This window comes from Dermacentor albipictus, chromosome 1 (assembly GCF_038994185.2).
Source record: "Dermacentor albipictus isolate Rhodes 1998 colony chromosome 1, USDA_Dalb.pri_finalv2, whole genome shotgun sequence".
NCBI classification, from domain to species: domain Eukaryota; kingdom Metazoa; phylum Arthropoda; class Arachnida; order Ixodida; family Ixodidae; genus Dermacentor; species Dermacentor albipictus.
The window spans coordinates 181,592,718-181,611,799 of NC_091821.1; the positions used below are offsets into that span (position 1 = coordinate 181,592,718).

Here is a 19,082-nt window from a genome sequence, read left to right on the forward strand (position 1 = left end):
CTGCTACAAGTCATACGGTTGCCGCTCCATACCTCCTTCAAAGACTTCTCATTTGGACGCGGATGAAGTATTTGTGTTTTGGGAAGCACGAATAACGAGTCAACACGAGGACACAAACGAGGATGACAAAACATTTATTTGGTGAATAGATCCTATATATTTGAAATGGAAGTGCTTGTGTTGCGTCCTTCTTGATGATGTCAATGACGTGTTTGATTTATCGATGCCATTTAACTAGAATAACCACAAGTATAACTGTCTTCATGAAGACAAAGAAGGCACCTTTCCGGGTAGGTGCCCGGTCGCTTGGGAGGGGCGTTGAGAAAATAAATGCTTGCAACAACCTGTTGCGCACGCGCATCTAAATTCACTCGTCACCTCATGGAGCCTTAGCACGTCGCCGAGGCGAAGAGGTAGCAGTGATTTTACGAGGCCCAGTACAGCCCCAGTAAAGTAGTGAGTTTCTGACATCGCGACTCGCTCTAGGTGCTCCAGCGAGGCTGTACGAAACTGGCAGTGTGCGAGTGAATAAAGCCGTAAACCCGCGAGTTTCCGCGGTAAGGGGATGCCGTTGAATGTGGCCTAAAGCGAGAAAAGAACCACTTTGCTTCTGTATGAGCTCGGGTCACAGCCGGCGCTCAATTCAACGGCGTTCGAATGTAGAGCGCCCCGATAAACCACTCCTTACGTCCCTCCGTTTCAGGAGTGTGAATCGTATCACAATGTCAATCGTAAATGGGGTGCATTCCCGCGAATCGAGGGCCCCTTGCAAACGCCAGGCGCGAGCTCCCAAGAAGTTTTGTTCCTTCCTTTTTCTCCCTTATATGTACACTTCCCTCGAGGAACAAATATTGACGTAAAATGCCGATTGCAACGGAATCACACTTCTCAAGGTCTGTTTGGGAAGCATGGTCCATTAAGCACTTTTATCACACGTTGCGCGCAGATTGAGATTCCCAACATTTAGATAACAGCGAAAAATAGCGTTAAAGAAGGGCGACATGAGAGGCGGCAACACGTACGTGGCACTGATTAACAATGCTATTTGAGAAGCTGAAAAAGTATGCAGAGCGACTACCTCTGGCGTCATTTGAGCATTTCTCCGCCGTAACAAATAAAACTTTTATCTATGAGCGAAAAAGGAACTTTCTGCTGGATACCTTTTAACGGCAAAGATAAGGCGTCACCTTTTTTTTCTTTATCAATGCCATGTGTAATTGCCAACCATTTCGTCCTATTAGCGCAGGTTTTATAACCGGCATGGACTGACGAGCCTCGATCGCGGCCTCATATTTCTGGTACCTGGGGTCACAGAAGTGCCTTCATGGCGGACGCTTTCGTTAAATAGCTTTTGCTCCATATTCCCATGTAAAGGCTCTTCTGAGATTTGCACAATTCTCAACGCCGCCACAAGCCACCTGATTTCTAAGTATTCTCACATCCTAGCGCAATCTACCCTCAGAAGCGCTCGACGACAAATCGCTTCTCCTTTTCTGCCGGCGTCATCTTTTCGACAGAGCCGTTGAAGGCGCCGTTCGTTTGACCGTTGTTTTCAGAGTGTCGCTCCACAACGGCCCTGGACATGAAAATGTACTTCTCGATGAGGCCGACTGGACACTCAATCAGCAAGAAGAGCACGTAAGCCGCCATGTAGCTGAGCATCGTCGTGCCGAAAAACAGCATCACCTAGGGGGCAGACGAAAAGAAGCATAAGCGTAATGAGACAGTACGTAGCAAGCGTACATTGGCAAATGCGTACGATGTGACACAACACCCGCTCCTTCCATGCCAGGGAATGTGCGTCCCTCCCTCTAACTAAACCACCTTGACTTGAGGAGCGGTTTCTTTCTGGAACCAATTAGAAAAGCTTAAGTGACTGCATTAAAATTATGTCGCTCCAGTGTTTCCAGCAGCCGCTTCAAAATAACCCAATTCAGACCTTTGAAGTCATGCACTAACAATCAATCATGACTTTATTACTCAAAATTCACTCAGCGCAATGCGCACATGTTCTTAACAAAGTTTAGCTACCCTTTTCGGCCACTTTCCTTCAGTTGATCACAAATAGCTAAACTGTGCTTTCGTGCAATTACCACGATTTCATCTCTTCAAGTGCCATCCACTGCGACACGTTCACTGAGCTTGTTTGATGTTTAGATGACAATGTTCGTTTTCTTTGTTTCTTATATGAGCAATATATGAAGCTAGTTAGAGGGGGTTGTGGGTCGCCTCCAAATGCGGCAAGTTTTATTATTTCTCCCATTTTCACCCGCATTTTCCCTTATCAGTAACATAGAGCTTATCGCAAAATAAATTGTACAAGACAATTGCTGTATCTATATTAAAAATATTGATTTCCTTTACCGTTTCCTTGGCCTAAATACACATTAACGTCATATGGTTGCTACTAAAATCAGCGCTCCCAATTTCCCTGATTCTTCTCAAAGTCGAACGAGCGTATTTTTCTTTAAGTGTCACTTACGCATTTCTTTGAGTAGCCGTCTGGAATATCTGTTTTCCCCACAGTTAACTACAATGCATAAGAGCGCGCTTCTTCCTTAATTTTTTTATTAGGCGCCGCTAAAAAAATGCACTCGCGTGGCTTCGTTTTTGACATTATGGCATAGCAGTGGATGTTTACCATGGGAAAGTGGTGATACTCAGCGATCTCTCGCCGGTATGTTACACGGATGGCGAGGATGAAGACCGAGGTCAGGTAGGCGCCCAACGAGAGCCTACTCAGTGGTACGAATAACGACCATGATAGGAACTTGTTCACGAAGCCTGAAAAAAGAGAAATGACAGAAACAACCGAGCGTTAGGATAGTGGCATCTCCGTTCTGCTTTATTTGTTCAACGATGCCTTGAACTCGAAGCGCCTTGAAGTAAGGTATTGCTAAAAAGAAAAAAAAAACTTTAACGTCTGAAGTTAATTGTTTTTTTAATGTTTCAATATGTAGGCTTAAGAAATGCATGCTGAGAAAGACCTTATACAAAGAGCTATTTCGAACGCAGCGTGTTGGCCAAAGATATCGCGGATATTTCTTTTTTTTTTCTGTTTTCGTCTTTCTTCAGACAGTGATCTTTATTGATAACTAGAAGCTCCATTTGAGAGTGTTGCTGCAAACAGTTTAGAGATGGTACAATGGCAACCTAGGAAGTGTATTGCCTTTCACGTATTGGTAAAGAAACTTAATTTCGATCAAGTTGTAGGTTCTCACTTGCGTTGTACATAAAAAAACATATTGGGCTCAGACGAAGACCATGCAACAAATGAACAAATGCATAATAACTATCGTCTCGGGGCAGCGTCTGTTTATCTAAATTCTGGCGCATCTAACTTTTTAAAAGAATAATGCTTTTAAAATTATGTTGTTCGCTATCGACCAATTGAAGCACAAAAGTTAAAATTAAAAGAGAGATAGTCGCTTCAGCGGTGAATCCTGAGGTTGAGAGACGATTGCCCGCCTACATATTGGAAAATGTCCCTGATAAATGCACTGTTATATGCATTTTTTTCTTTGACTCCCATAGATGGTAGCAAGTATGCGCTGTATGATATTCACCAGTTACAGACCATAATGCACACAAGTCTCAGCTTTAAAGTAAATAGGGTAGCTCGTCTGAGTGATGCAAAGCAACACTTTGCAGTGCGCTAACTACTCAACCTACGTCTTCTGCCACAAGCTATTTATTGAGGTACTAATGTTGGTCGAGACGCGGCCCAACTGAAAACCGTAGGTGAGACGATGTAAGGGCCTTCATATATTTTGTCATTTATTTTGGGCATTGCAAGCTCACTTGCATGCTATGCTATGTAAAGCTGGCTAATAAAACTAGTATGTAGCTACGTGCTTGCATGCCGAAATTGCATTATTTGTCAATCCAGCCTTCGTTCACCCGTATTTCCCTTGTTACTGCTATTTCATTAATTTATTTCATTTCCTTTTTATACAGCGAAGGAGCTATCTGATAGCTGTCACAGAAATCTCAGTCACCACATCGTTATTTATTAACCCTGAAGAAAGGAAACCCGAGGGCCCGATTTTTTATTAGTCATATCATAGGAAGCAAACACACAGCGCCGTCTTTGTTGGCTTCTTATGATTTATTAGTTCTTGACACATATAAACCACTAAGCACAGAGACTGCCCTACATTTTGGAAAGGATGAAATATTGCAAAGAAAATAAATGGCGCGCTACCATACAAGCGCGCGTTGCCTCCCAAATTTAGCTCACTGAAAGAATGCTTGTCTATGCTAAACAAACAAGTCCTTGAATCGATTTAATGACCCGAAGACGACAACGCGGGGACACGAGTAGTCAAGTAATCATCAGACACGCAAAGCAACAACAGCAAATGCACTTCAGTAATTAAGTTCCTCACATTTCTAACCTGCTGCTTTCTCACAGAGCAATGACATCGTACGGTTAAGTCTCTAACCTCGATACCTGTCTCTTGTGGGGGAGCAACCTATTATTAGTATTATAAAACCACTACTTGATTATGGGGCGCGCCGTAGTGGGGCACTCCGGATTGATTTTAACCACCAGGTGATCTTGTCCCCAATGCACGGGACACGGGCGCTTTTGCATTTCGCTCCCACCGAAATGTGGCAGCCGCGGCCGGGATTCAATCCCGCGACCTCGTACTTAGCCGCTAAGCCACCGCGGTGGGTCTATATAATGCAAATGTGTTTCAGACAATAACCACCTGTATGTTATCACAAAGTCTTACAAACAGAACATTGATGTTCTTGTTTTGATTTCAGAGAAAATACAAAAAGCTCCATCTCGGGGTTGTCTTCACCCCGCATTTTTTACATAAATCAATGCTAGCATTGGCTACTATACAGAGTGCAACGGAGCTAGTACAGATGGATTCACTTGAACTAAATTGCTCGGGGAAAAGCCATAGAAATTTCACCCTCTAAGCGCGCTGCAGAAGTATGCGAACTGCTGTTACTTCCACGCAAAATGTCAAAGGGAAAGTTAATTGCCAGCAACATTGCCGGAAATATTTACACTCTAGCTATTTGTGCGCCGTCGCCCATTTCCTTCCGCTCAATACTGCATCAGAAAACACAAACTGAATTACAGATGCTCTTTTCCAATAATTAAGCCTTTAGCCGGTACAAGAAATAAAGACATCGTTTGTAAGCAAGAATTCTGAAGAGCAGGTACCAACTAATTGCGCGTGTTGTCTTTCTTCTAATGCACCCGAGGAAAAAAGAAAGCAGAAAATAAAAACAGAAACCAAAAAGGAAAAGATAACATCAAAAAGAAAGACTGCCAATAGTACGTGCACAAAACTTCCCGCCCTTTAGCGATTTCGTTCACTTTGCCCGCTCCTGGACTGCCGTACCATCTTCTTTTCTACACATTTGCTAACACCTCTGCACCTGTCATTGACAACGCGTTCTCACGGAACCTAGGTTATGTGAATGTGTACGAAATTCACAAAACCGCTCTCACTTCAATGCTAAATTATACTGGGAGGATTTACAGACCAGGAGCCTTTTTTTATTTGGTTGATGGTGGTGCATGGCCATTCTTAGATAGTAGATGGATTTGTCTAGTTAAATCTGATAACAAATGTGAGCCTAGTCTTCAACTGCGTTCAACTGTCTTCAACTGCGCTCACAAGTTTACGCGCGTCAGAGCATCGCCAGCTCATGGCAAGCAGTTTTGCCGGTCCAACGCTTTGTGAAACCGGCGCTTTGTGCCCCGTTCCACACGAAGTTACGCGCGTGAGAGTATCAATAAATGAAAAAAATGAGATGAAACATTACTACCTGCGCGTCCCGTGACGCAGGCGAAAATGAGCCAGCCGACAGCCACGGCCCAGGCGGTGCGGTGCAGGCCAGCGTAGAGGCCAGCCTCCAGCTGGTTGGGGAAGTTGCCCTTCTGCCACTCGTACGGCACCATGATCACGCACAGCGCCACGGCCGTCGAGACCATCCACAGCCCGGCCTGGACAACCTGCGGGTTGATGGGCGACGGCAAAGATCAGCACAAAGGCCCGATGGAAGAATCAGCATACGTCGTGCAGCCCGTGTTGCAGTATCACCGATAATCCCAAAAGGTGAGCGCTGGTTGCAACGGGGTAACAGACGGCAATAAAGGCCGTCCCAGGTGCCAGCAATAATGGCCGTTCATCAGCGAAGGATGCGTACTGCCCTACCAAATGCATTTTTTTCTCGCTTAATCAACTGGCTCAATTGACGAGGTGGCCCCATATCTGCGAAGGGCCACCTTCGTTTACCACAGCATGACTGCGATGAGTTGAATGCGGGATTTTGTAGGTTATTTGCCTCTATCATCTCTACGGCGGTAGAAGCGATAATCATGCTAGTCCTTAGCATCAGTAATGACTGAAGGTCAAGTTTCAAAGCGCATTTATATGCAAGGGTTTTCAGCACTGGAAGAACTCTTCAAAAAAAGAAAAGATCAGCAGAATTTTCGGCTCTGTTGGACGGTCGCTTTGCCATCTCGTAATGCAAAAGGAGGGGCACAGTTAACGAAAAGCCAAGGCCAGGGCTGCTAAAGAAAAGAAGAAAATGAAGAAGAAGGAAAGGAAAGAAAACGACGTCAAAAAAGTGTACGCCCATTTTACATGCTTGCAGAACCCGCTAAGGGGCATTTAAGTCGCGGTAACAATCGGAAACGAGGCTGAGGAGGTTTTTGATCACAATTTAATCACTGAGCTGTCTATATAGGCCTTGACGCTGCTTGTAAGTTGTGAACTAGTGGTTTGTACTCACCGTCGTGATTAAGACGTGTCCATAGTGCTACTCTATAGCCGCGCGGCAAGAATGCGTGCATTAAGCCATCAATAATTTCAACTCGCCCTTACATGCTCCCGCTTTACCCTGACACCCGCAGCCGATGACTTCCAACATACGGTGTACGGGCCGCGCTTAGCTTTTAGCTCAGCCACGACTGAGCTAAAAGGAGCAGGTGCATGCTCGCCTTTTCTTGCCCGGCCGCGATGATTTAGTGATCCTGGGTCACTCTAGTGGGTCGGAGTTGGCTGGATCACGTGACCTCTGGCTTGCATCAAGCCACCATTTTTATCGGCTTGCCCTCGCACTAGCAGCGCAGATCACGTGGCTACCAACATATGGGGCACGAGTCGCTCATCCTTCTCGCTGTTGCATGGGCTTAGTTCGGCACAGCACAGCAAAACTTCCCGTGTCATATCCGTATATAACTGCTATCTCAACAAAATATTTGAAAAAGCGCTCCCTTAAAGCCCCTGCACAATCGACAAGAGCAAGGGAGTCGGTTGGCTTAAAATGGGGAGCCTTCATGCAAGCAGGCTCCCTGGGCTTAGAACTACGTTTGCGCTATTGCGTGGCACACACAAAGTTTTCAAAACAATCGACTGCACCGCTTGGACTCTTCGTTCCGTCTTCGCATCCCACCAAGACTCCGCCGACGCGATGCTACCCTGCTTTGTCAACTATGGCTCGGAGTCACCTTTACAAGATCGCTTGCCTTCCGTATTGGAATGGCTCGCAACGCGGTCTGTGAAGAAGACTGTGCTTTCGAGGACACGCTTGAGCACGTTTTGTGCGAATGGCATCGATACATTGTGAAGAGACAAACGCTAGTGACTGCGGCAACTCCTATTGACAACAGACCATTGTCAGAACAAACTGCCGTAGCAGAGGGATGCGAATGCATTGTTTTAGTTCTTCCGCACAACAAACCTGCACGAATAACTCTAGCATTAACAAGTATTAACTGTTATGCTGTGCTGGTGAACAGTATTGATTGTGTGCATGCTCTGTTTCTCTCTTTCTATGTGTCCTTATCTATCCACGTCGCTCTATCCACCCCCCCCCCCCTCAATATAGGGTGCAAACCGGATTTTTGTTCAGGTTAACCCACGCTGCATTTCCTTTCTTTCAGCTCTTTGCCTCTGCTCCATATACGGTAGGCCCCTGGTTCGAGGCAACTTGCTTTGAGCGTCAGTTTCCGGATATGCTGGTGACCGCTACTCAATGTTATCGCTATCATGTGGTTGGCTTTCGACGCTCTCTTTTATCAACGATACCTCCCTGCGCCAGGCGAGCTTCAGTAGTCGCCAAGATAAAATGCGTTGTCGTGAGCTTCCGCTCACTACAGCGACGGGCTTCGTCTCACAGAGAGCAGGGCGACTCGGCCTGCCATTAAGGCACTGTTTACTGAGAAAGAAATTCCCTCGGCCTATCGATTTTCACTACACGACGCACAATTACACTGCCGGACACAATCTCCGCGCTCTAGGCCAGTGTACTGGGGCTGCACTTGTTTCTGCGTGAAATACTGGGCGCTTATTCACAAAAACGTTATTGTGCTAGTAAAGTTTGTAAGAGCAAAAACAGTCCAAAAGCGACAGCGAACATATTCGCGAAGGCCACCGACCAAACAGAAAAGTTCTTGCGAACAAAAACCTTTGTGAATTCAGCCCCTGATCTACATTCGTCGCTGAAAATACATATGCGGAAGTGCTGCCTGCTTTGAATTACCAACGAGAAGAAGTTTATTTAAAGCATCTAATCTAGTGTGCAGTCACGCATGTAAAGAAGCCGTTGATAGATCGCACGAATTTTCTGGGAAGCAAATCAAACACCTTGCTTGGCTACCTTGCGATTTCAGCAGTAAATCTCCGCTAGCGTCAGTGAAAACTTCGTCAGGCAGATCGCGCAAAGAAAAAAAAAAGGAATAGGGAAGCTTCTGAATAAAGTTCTAGATAATGATAATGTTCTTGACATGTTTTACGGTAAGAGGGCGCGAGTCGCGCATTTCGCCTTTCCGCAGCCGCCCGCCGACACCGTCCTGAACGTCGTAAAACACAGTGGCATGGCTAATGGACCCTGAGGGTGCTTCGGAAATTCCTGCGCAGCCGTTTGCGTTGCAAAGCAGCAATATCCGCACTGTGTACACGCATTCTTCGTGTCTTTAATGCCGCATCGCAGCAGGGTGCAGTCAAATACAAAGAGTGAAGCGCACTGGGTGAGGGCACGGTTCCTCGTGAAAAGAAAGCACTATATTGAAGCTCTTAAAGCAAGTAACGAAAGCTATGCGCATGTCAGGAGAAACTACAGCTCTGGATTCTCAACTTATGCGCACAGAGCAGCCTCAAAAGAATGTGCTTCTCGAGTTTGCTAGTGATACAGAGAGTAAAAGTGGCTGGTGTCATTTCGTTATATGGCATGCGCGTTTTGCTAAATGGGCAGGACACCGAGAAGAGGTGAGTCAAGGTCCCCTCATTAGTATGTTCAGCAACAAAGAAGTAAGCCGATTTAACAGCTGAGCGTCATGAAGTTCGTCACCAGCCTTTTCCTGCAACACTCATCCATCGCCGCAACTCGAAAACACTTTCGTTGCCGGTCACGTCAATTTCGCTCGCCATTCGTACCATTTCGTGCAGGAACTCGGCACCAGACACTTGGCACTCGCTTCTCATTCTCAATGCGTAAGTTTTATACCACGCTGCAAGCATCTGTGGACGCTTGTCGCTACTTCGGCCCTCGCAGAGTAAGCAAACTTCTTGAGCGAGCGCCTCTCGCCAACCGTCAGCCACTACGAATTGTGCGGGCAGTGCGCGTCTAAGAGCGATGGTTGTATAGTTCTGTAACGTTTTCGCTGGTAGAATGTTCAGCTAAGGCGCCTTCGAGATTTCTAATTTATTTCTTGATTTGTGCAGTGTACAAGTATATATATATATATGTGTGTGTGTGTGTGTGTGTGTGTGTGTGTGTGTGTGTGTGTGTGTGTGTGTGTGTGTGTGTGTGTGTGTGTGTGTGTGTGTGTGTGTGTGTGTGTGTGTGTGTGTGTGTGTGTGTGTGTGTGTGTGTGTGTGTGTGTGTGTGTGTGTGTGTGTGTGTGTGTGTGTGTGTGTGTGTGTGTGTGTGTGTGTACAAGTGCCGCGGCGTGCACGAGCACACCGCATTTAAATGTCTGTAATAAATTTGAAAATTGAAGTGAATGGTTCCTTACGGATGTCCCGGATTGAAAGCGAAAATCCGCAAGCGACAAGAGCGAAATGGTGTGGCTTGGGATATAAAGAGAAGGAGAAGAAAATACAGGGAATGAAACCGGAAATGCGCCTGGTTGCGAACCTTACACGCATGGGCCGAGAGAAACGTGTACAATCATTTTGCTTTGCCCAAAGGGGCGCAAACTCTATACGGTAACCGCGGAAAGTGAAAAAAATGTGGCAAGCCATACCCTACTAATCTTGATGTGCTCGTACTTGAGGGTCAGGTGGCCAAACAAGATTCCGATGCAGTAGGACCCGACGTGCGTGAACGGCTTAATGTACACGAAGTCCACGGTGTTGGAAGGTCGCCTGCAGAAACACGCCGCATTTTGTCGAATCGTAGCTACACGAGAAAGCAGGCATTAATTGCCTACCAAAATAATGGTTTCACTGGCTGGCCAGGGCTTTCAAATGGTCTGGACATAAATGTCACTCTTTTCACTCGAGGCAAACAAATAGGCCACTCAATCGCAACACTCTAAAAAAGTTTAAACCCTTTGGGTCGTATCTTGTCCCACAACGGTAATCGCCATCTGTCTTGCCCACCTTTCCTTTCTTTAACGCTGCGAGCCCGGTACTTCCAAGTCAGGAACGGCTTGGGCGTTATCAGCGTGACACAGCATTCTGGACAGGAAAGTTGCGAGCACCCACAGGACTACGGTTGTGCACAAGTAGTCCTTACCGAACCCGTGCCCTTTCAAGCTCCCTGAAGGGGACGCTACAGGTCCTGCGGGTGACACCTTTATACTTACGCTTGATTCGGGTCCGAGAGTAGGAGCGGCAGCGGCTGGTAGTCGAGCGTATACGTTTGGAAGATGACGTAAGCGGCCGTGGCCACCGTACTGCCCAGCAGCAGGAACACGCCCAGCTTTTCCCTCCTGCGAGGAGCCGGCCAACGCAAGCCAGAGGATTAGGAGAGCGCAAGAAAGAAAACACCACCGCACTGAGCCCTCACTCCGAAATATAAGGACACAAGTAAAGAGGTGCTGAAGATGGGCACCGGTATTTGCGTCGTCGGGTTTAGCAATGCAGAAGCACACTTCTCGAATCTGGCAGGCACTGACTCCGTGTCCCACTTTCTCACAGCTGTGGCATTATAGAGCCTTCGGGATGAAAGGCTGCACGTGACGTATGAAGTGGCCCACCTTAAAGTGAGATGGGAGGCAGCTACTCTTAAGCATAATCTTCTTGTAAAGTGAGTTGCGCAGACGAGAAACATCAGCGACGATGACAAGATCATTTACTTGTTTGACATGAATCGAAAAGTCAGTGCTCGGAATAGCCGAGTACATTTGTAGATAACAGGTGACGAACTAAGCAAGAGTCAACCGGGATGTAGAACAGTACGTACATTATATACGTGCACCTATGCGTGCAAGTAACGCAGTTCAAAGCCTCCTGAGTATCTCAGTCTTCTGGGGTAGTATGCCAGACCTGTTGCTTGGCGGCCATGAGAAATTATATTACCTCTGAACGTCAAATTGTAGTCAGTCTTGCAACTCTTAGAAGCGAAGAGATCCGGATGTGGTTCACTTCTTAAAACTCAATCAAATATATCAGCAAGGTTTTCGCGTATGACGCTACCTATATTTTCTGCTCTAATTGCCGACTATGTGTAAGCAAATCTTTCAGAGCAACAAGTAAGTATCGCTTCTCGATCCTCTCATATATGTGGGTTGCAGAATACCACACCGAAGATATTCTTAAGGTGCGCTTTCTGCTGCCATTACATGGTCTTTCCTAACTATCACTTGTGCTCATTTCTGCAGCTCTTGGATTTCGTGCAATAGACATGGATGCGCTCACTGTTTAATGTGACAAGCGAGCACATTTGCAGAGCTTTCGCTCAAGGACACGTTGTGGCCTACTTTTAGTGCTTCATGACAAGCAGTGTTTGAAAACCACTTCACTTTTTACGCTTCCCTCCCCCCTCCCGCATCTGGAGTTGGACATGTACGTGCCGCGAATTTTGATGAGCTTCCCGCGTATCAGACTGTCCGTTGTTTCCGCTTCAGAAAGCCCTTGTCAACAAATGCATCATTGCTCAACCCTCACATGCGAAATATGAGCATCGGGCCTGTGTCCTGTAACATCTAAGTCTTCTGTAATACCATGTCGGATATATTATCTGGTTACTCTATTCAGGTGCCAATAAATGGCTTTACTTAACCAGTGAGTGCACTCCGTCATTTAGCTGTTAGAAGAAGTTTTCGCGAAAGAAATGCCTGAATGTGCTGACACTTTATGAAGACAAGCAACGATATTAGCAAAGATTCAGCTCGAGGACACGCTGGGGCCTACTTTTGCTACATGGCAAGCAGTGTTTGAAAACAAGTCAGCTTTCATCGATTCCGCGCTTCTGGAGCTGCACATGTTCTGCGATTTTCTTTCTTTCGTTTTTTTTTACGTTTCTCGCATATGACGCTTCCCAGCGTTTACGCTTGAAAGAGCAGTGTCAACAATGCCTTATCGCCGAACCCTCGAGTGCGAAATATTATTGCCGCATTTGTGTCTTCCAATATCTGAGTCGTCATCATTACCTAGCCGGACATGTTGTCATGTTATGCTATCCTGGCGTTAATAAATAACCTTTCTTAACCACTCACTGTCATCCGTCATTCAGCTATTATAAGGAGCGTTCGCGAAACAATACACGAATGTGCTCACATTTTGTGAGAACCAGCGACGATACTAGTGATGTTTTTCGTTGCGCTGCAGCCTACTTTTTTCCAACTAAAAAGCAGTGTTTTGAAAACAATTCAGATGTCATCGCTTCGCCGCTACTCTAGTTAGACGTATTTTTTAGCATTTTTTTTTTCAGCTTCCCGCCATATGACGCTTCCCATCGCTCCAGCTCTAGCAAGCAGCCGTCAACTGCGTCACTTGGCAGGGTTGTCGTGTACGGAAGGGATCATTGTCATGTGCGTCCTCCGATATATTTGTCTTCTGGAAAACCGTGTTGAAAATATTGGCTTTTATGCAGGTGTTATCCAATGGTCGTTCAGAACCACCAATTGTGTTAAAGTATTTACTTGTTGAAACATTTCACACAAAGGCACAGACGCGCTTACTGTCTGCAAAGACAGGCCTTAGCATGGTTTTTGCTCAAAGTCGCGCTGGGGCCTACTTTTGCTTTGTGACATGTAAGGTTTGAAAACAAGCCAGGTTTATTCGACTCGGCGCTTCTAGAGTTGGACATCTTCCGCACATTATTCATGCTTGCTGCATCTGACGCTAACCATTGTTTCTGCTCAAGAGGACATTTCTTCGCGGTATGCCACGTGGAGAGGTGCTTTTGGGAAGAGAGTTAGCATCGCTTCTGGTTCTCTAGCATATTAATCTTCGGGGACATTATGACGAACACATTGTTAGGCTATCCTGTGAAGATGTGCTAAATGATCGTTCTTTACACCCGTATTTAATGACGAGATTCAGTAGGCCTCGCGGAAAAGGCATCGATGCGTTCGTCATAAAAAAAAAGAAAAAAAAGGAAAAGCCAGCGAGGTTATTGCTCAAGGTCTTACTGTGGCCTACTTTTGCTTTGTGACCACAGTCGAAGAAAAGAAGTCGGTCTTCTTCACGTCGCTGCATCAGGAGTTAAACATATTCTGCATATGTTGTCCGTTCTTGTCACACATGACACTTCGTATTCTCTTCTGCTCTAGGGAGCAGTGCCGCAAAACTTGGAGCCAAGGGCGGACGTCGCGCATGTAATGCGGTTAGGCTGATGCGATGCAGGCCGGAGTCGTCCAGGCCGACAGCTTTCGGCGAACAGCGTGAAAGCGAAAGGCGCGCTGGGCTTTCCTTGTCCAAGGATATGACATTTATTCGCTCGAACGCGCAAGAAAAGTTGGCACCGCTGGGCGTCCTGTCTCTTCTTGGCGGGCTTTCTGATTATAGCGGGCCGAATTGCGTCACTTTTGTGGCTCTGTTTACGCGGCGATGGCCAAATTTTGCTTCAACATTTGCTTTCTGCTTCACTATTTCTCCTACAATGAATAAAATATCACGGCACTTGTTCTCGCTTTTGGGCGTTGGCTTTGACGCGCTAGTGATGACATGGCGGGCGCGAATGCGGCAATAAATGGCGATCAAGTGAAATTGTAAATGCTCGTACTCAGGTTGCCGCGACAGCGTAACTCGCAAAATAATGACAGCACTCCAAACAGAAAATGGAGAAATATATAGCAATTCATAAAAACGAACGACGGAAGGAAGTCACAGTTAGTGGCCTTTTATCATGTCCGCACAATGCGACGACTTTCTTCGATGCCAGGACGACACCATGAAGCATGGACATTTCACCTCGCGCGTCCTGCAAACTTTAATCGCTTCGGTGGCCTTCGATGTTTAGTCATTTGGTTCAGTGCAGGACTTTAATAAGTGCTGATGATTTAGCTCACCTGATCATGATGAGGGGTACCGCGCAGAATACCATGTAGAGTTGCCAGTCAACGCTGATGTACCAGTAAAACGGGTTGCACTGCGAATTAAACAAAAGGAAGCATTTGTTTGTTTAGAGATTCAGTGGAAAACTATTGCGTAACGATGCTCTTAACTGTCATAATTATGTTAGCCAGACAAGTACTGTTTCTGCGCAGTGGTCGAACAAATGTTCTGCCGTGATTTTATATCTTCATTAAACGCTCATACTAATTGAATGGAATAAGAAGCTGTTTGTAGGCTTTCTTTTTTCACAGCTGCATTAACGCTGCCTCAAAAAAGAAAAAAAGATAATTGGGTGAAGAACACTTTCATGCGAGACTTCATCTTTTTTATTTAGTCAGCTGACGCATTCGAAGAAAAAAGGATCACCCCAATCGCTTCCCAGCTCGCCTGCCCTGATCACTCAAATTACTTCCTCATAAAGCTTGTTTTTAGCTTGGAAGGCTAGAACAAAAAGAGATTTCAAAAGAAAAATAAAGGAAAACAAGTTGAGTGCCTGTTGAGTTTGCGCCTAACTAGGCAGGTTGCTATACAGAGTGTCCCATGTAACTTGCGCTGAACATAAAAGATACGCATATGTCACGTAGCTGGGCAGAACCAAGGTAATCTTGTTTGCCGTCGCTTGGAAATACTCAGATTATTTTTTTTACAATCGGCCTAATGCCACAATTAGACATAATTAATTAATTACTTCTTAAATGTCTTAATTAAATGAAAAAGCGTCAATGAGAAAATTGTAGAGCAACATGAAAAACTCCCGATGCAGCTTTATGTTGCTCAGTACGTGCTACATAAAAATGTTTTAAGCATGAACAAAACCCGCGAATACACGAAAAATTGCCGCTTGAGTGGCCGCTCGAGGCACTTTGCGCGTATTCGCGGGCTTCTTTCATGGTTAGCAAAAGACTTTATGTGCCGCGTATTGAGCAACATAAAGCTCTATCGGGAGTTTTTCATGTTGTTGTAGAATTCTGTAGTTGACACTTTCAATCTAATTATAATATTTGAGGAGTTGATCAATTAATTAAGACTAATTATATAATTAGGCGGAATGCATACGTCATCTGAGTAACCACAATCGATGACCTTGGTTATGCCTAGCTACGTGGTATTTGCATATCTTTGATGTTCGGCTCAAGTTACGCGGGACACCCGGTATAGCTGACACACGACTAACACTATGCCATATGCCGTGCGCTGGCCGGCATGAAAAGAATCAGCTGTCCCTGAGCCATCCCCTACTGCGCCTTTACGGTCTTAAAAACATGTATACGCCTTTCAATACTGACAGACTGCAATCTTCAAATACTGCACCACTAGCACCACGATATATATATATATATATATATATATATATATATATATATATATATATATATATATATATATATATATATATATATATATATATATATATATATATATATATATATATATATATATATTCTTTATTCTTTATTCTTTATTCAAGAATTACCCCGCATTGCCCGAAGGCGTTATAGCAGGGGGGTTACAGGAGGGAAAAAAACAAATCTTCATTCGTACAGCACACTTGCTCTTCACACAGCTGATTCCACTCCACAATAGTTTTCACAAAAAAGGAATCCGCAAACAAGTACGTCCTGGCACGGTATTCGCGGATTTTAAGTGAATGGTCATTACGCCTAGATATATAATGTGGTTCTTTCAAGTAGCTTTTACTGCTAATTCCAGTCTTATTATTAAATATGAGGTATAAAAACTTCAGTCTCAACTTTTTCCGCCGAGAGGAAAGCAGCTCCCAATTCAATTCAAGTTTCATTTCAGTACAACTTTCTCTCCGCCCATACCGCCCCAGTACGAACCTAGCAGCTCGGTTTTGAATTCTTTCCAGCTTATCAATCAAGTTTTTCTGTACGGGGTCCCAGACGGCACAGGCGTATTCCAAAATTGGTCTAACACATGTTAGGTAAGCAGTTTTCTTTAGGTTCGGCTGTGAACATTTCAAGTTCCTCTGAATAAAATTGAGTGCCCTACCAGCTTTTACAATGACGTCATCTACATGAGCAGACCATGAGCAGTCGGATGAGAGCGTCACACCTAGATACTTGTATATAGGTTCGTTTTTTATCAGGGTATTATTTATCTAGTAAAGATTTACAATCCGCTTCTTCTTTCTTGTAAAACATACATGAACACACTTTTTTAAATTCAAATTCATCTTCCATGTGGAACACCAAGTATTAATACATTCTAAGTCAGATTGTAACATGGCAGCATCTTGTTCACTCTTAATCTTCCTATAAACAACACAATCGTCGGCAAACAACCGTATACATGAAGAAATACCAACAAAAATATCATTTATATAAAGTAGAAACAAAAGTGGCCCTAAGACTGAGCCCTGTGGGACTCCTGACGTCACATCAGCGTATGCCGAGCTTTTGCCGTTCAAAACAACACATTGTCGGCGCTGAGACAGATAATTTTCAATCCAAGCGAGTACGCTTGAGTGAATGTTTAACATTTTAAGTTTAATAAGAAGAAGTGGATGTGACACTGTATCGAATGCCTTGCGAAAGTCTAAAAAGACACAATCTGTTTGTCCTCCCTCGTCAACATCGAATGCCAATTCGTGATAAAATTCAATTAATTGTGTTGTGCAAGATAGACCTTTCCGAAACCCGTGTTGTTCTTTGATTAGTATATTATTATTTGTTATATGACGCATTATCTCGGAATATATAATTATATATATATATATATATATATATATATATATATATATATATATATATATATATATATATATATATATATATATATATATATATATATATATATATATATATATAGTTGTGGCTGAGGAAATCACGTTGGCTCTGGTAGTAAAATAAATAAGAAAGAGAGCACGACGTACGTTGAATTAACACAGTATATTGCGCCAAATGAAATTAAAGATCCCCGATTAAACACGCGGAAGAATGTCTTGGCTGTCGACACAACCAATGGAAATGCGCTAAACAAGCAGACAGATTACAGAATTGCGGACCATCAAAACGCCACTGGTTATACCAATTGAAGGAACCTGTATTGCCGGTGTAATCTACAACATTGACCTCGCAATTACGAACTCGGACCTACTTATTCGGGTTAAACCGGCGTATGACAAAGTGGCCATCATGCACGCCCGTGTACTGCCTTGGAAACAGTCGCTGCGTGAAGATAGTGTTCAAGGGCGACACTATCCTTTCGCATGTCAAATTCAGTCACTTCGGACACGTCGTTCGACCGTTTGTCCCAAAACGGCTTCAATGCCACAAGTGTTTCAGGATCGGACATGTCAAGGGTACCTGTGCAAAATCCACGGCGTGTCCCCGGTGCGTGGAGTCGCACACTGCCGATGTCTGGCGCGCAACAAATATTAGAGAGAGTGAGAGAGAACGAGAAGGGAAGAAGGAAAGGCAGGGAGGTTGACCAGACTGAGTCCAGTTTGCTATCCTACACGTGGGGAGGGGAATGGGGAGTGAAAGAGAGAGAGATAACTTAGGTGTAGGACGTCTATAGTCGGGAACTCAAGTCTGTTGCCTTCAGGTAGTGAAAAAGAGCTCGAACTGCTTTCTGGGCTAAAAAAAAAAGAGGCCGGGCTGGGGGCTGGGGGTTGCGGTAACTGTGATCGGTCTCATGAAGCCACATCTAAAGATCGAAAAAAAAGTTGCTATCCTGAAACAAATGGTTAGGGACAGCTCATCTCATAGCAAAGCTTCTGAAAAGATCCGGCGTCGACGTCGTCATCCACGGAAGCGTGCAAAGCAAAGAGCAGCTCATGCACAGATTGTGCCAACCACATCAGCCATCAGCTTCGAGTACAAGCACACCTGAGATCCCAAAGAGGCCTCACGCGAAAAAGCCTTCCTCTGTAGGAGACTGGCCGGCGCTCCCGAGCCCCCAGCCTTCAAAGGAGCCTACACGCTTGATTCCTCCATCGAAGCAAGCTTCCATTGATGATGCGCCAACAGTAGACCGCCAAATCATTCCGATGCTGCAGTCCCTAATCAGTGTCATCAGAGTAATGTTGGCCAGCATCGAAACTCCACCCGCTCGAAGAGGACTACAACTGTTGGACTCGCGGAGCCCAGTCCTAGCAACCCTCGAGTGAACCATGGCTGACAATCGCCAGTCATTTCATAAGGAGGTCAGACATACATCGATTATTCAGTGTAACGCCAGCTGCCTGAGATCTCGCGTAGCTGATTTTCGCCAATTTGTGCATGTTAACCCATTTCCAATCATCGTTATCTGCGAACCAAAATTGTCCCATCCGATCAGATTATACGGCTATGAATCAATTACGTTCTTAAGCAACAACGAAAGTAGCAAGTTTGTCGCCTTCATTCGCCGTGAGCTTACTTACGTCGTCCAGCCTGTGCTACTTCATGACGACAATCAGTATCTCTGCCTAACAGTCAAAAATAGGAAGCTCGCGTTTACACTCGTAAGTGCTTACCTATCTCCATCACGCCCGTTTCACATCAAAAGACTAGAAGACATAATAAAAGCACTTCATGGTCATTGGATTATCACAGGGGACTTTAAAACTCATTACGCCATTTGGGGAAGCTC

General features: G+C 45.0%; 1 protein-coding gene across 1 annotated transcript in view; it reads right to left on the bottom strand.

Moving 5' to 3' along the window:
- Nucleotides 1-115: 115 nt before the first annotated feature.
- Nucleotides 116-19,082, bottom strand: part of LOC139053090 (O-acyltransferase like protein-like) — a 54,832-nt gene continuing 35,865 nt past the window's right edge. The window contains exons 10-15 of the mRNA XM_070530238.1: nt 14,438-14,517; nt 10,787-10,912; nt 10,223-10,343; nt 5,797-5,983; nt 2,642-2,784; nt 116-1,686 (exon numbers count right to left, since the gene is read on the bottom strand). Coding sequence (XP_070386339.1) covers nt 1,459-1,686; nt 2,642-2,784; nt 5,797-5,983; nt 10,223-10,343; nt 10,787-10,912; nt 14,438-14,517 — 885 coding nt within the window. The 3' untranslated portion in view covers nt 116-1,458. The remainder of the gene's footprint in view (nt 1,687-2,641; nt 2,785-5,796; nt 5,984-10,222; nt 10,344-10,786; nt 10,913-14,437; nt 14,518-19,082) is intronic.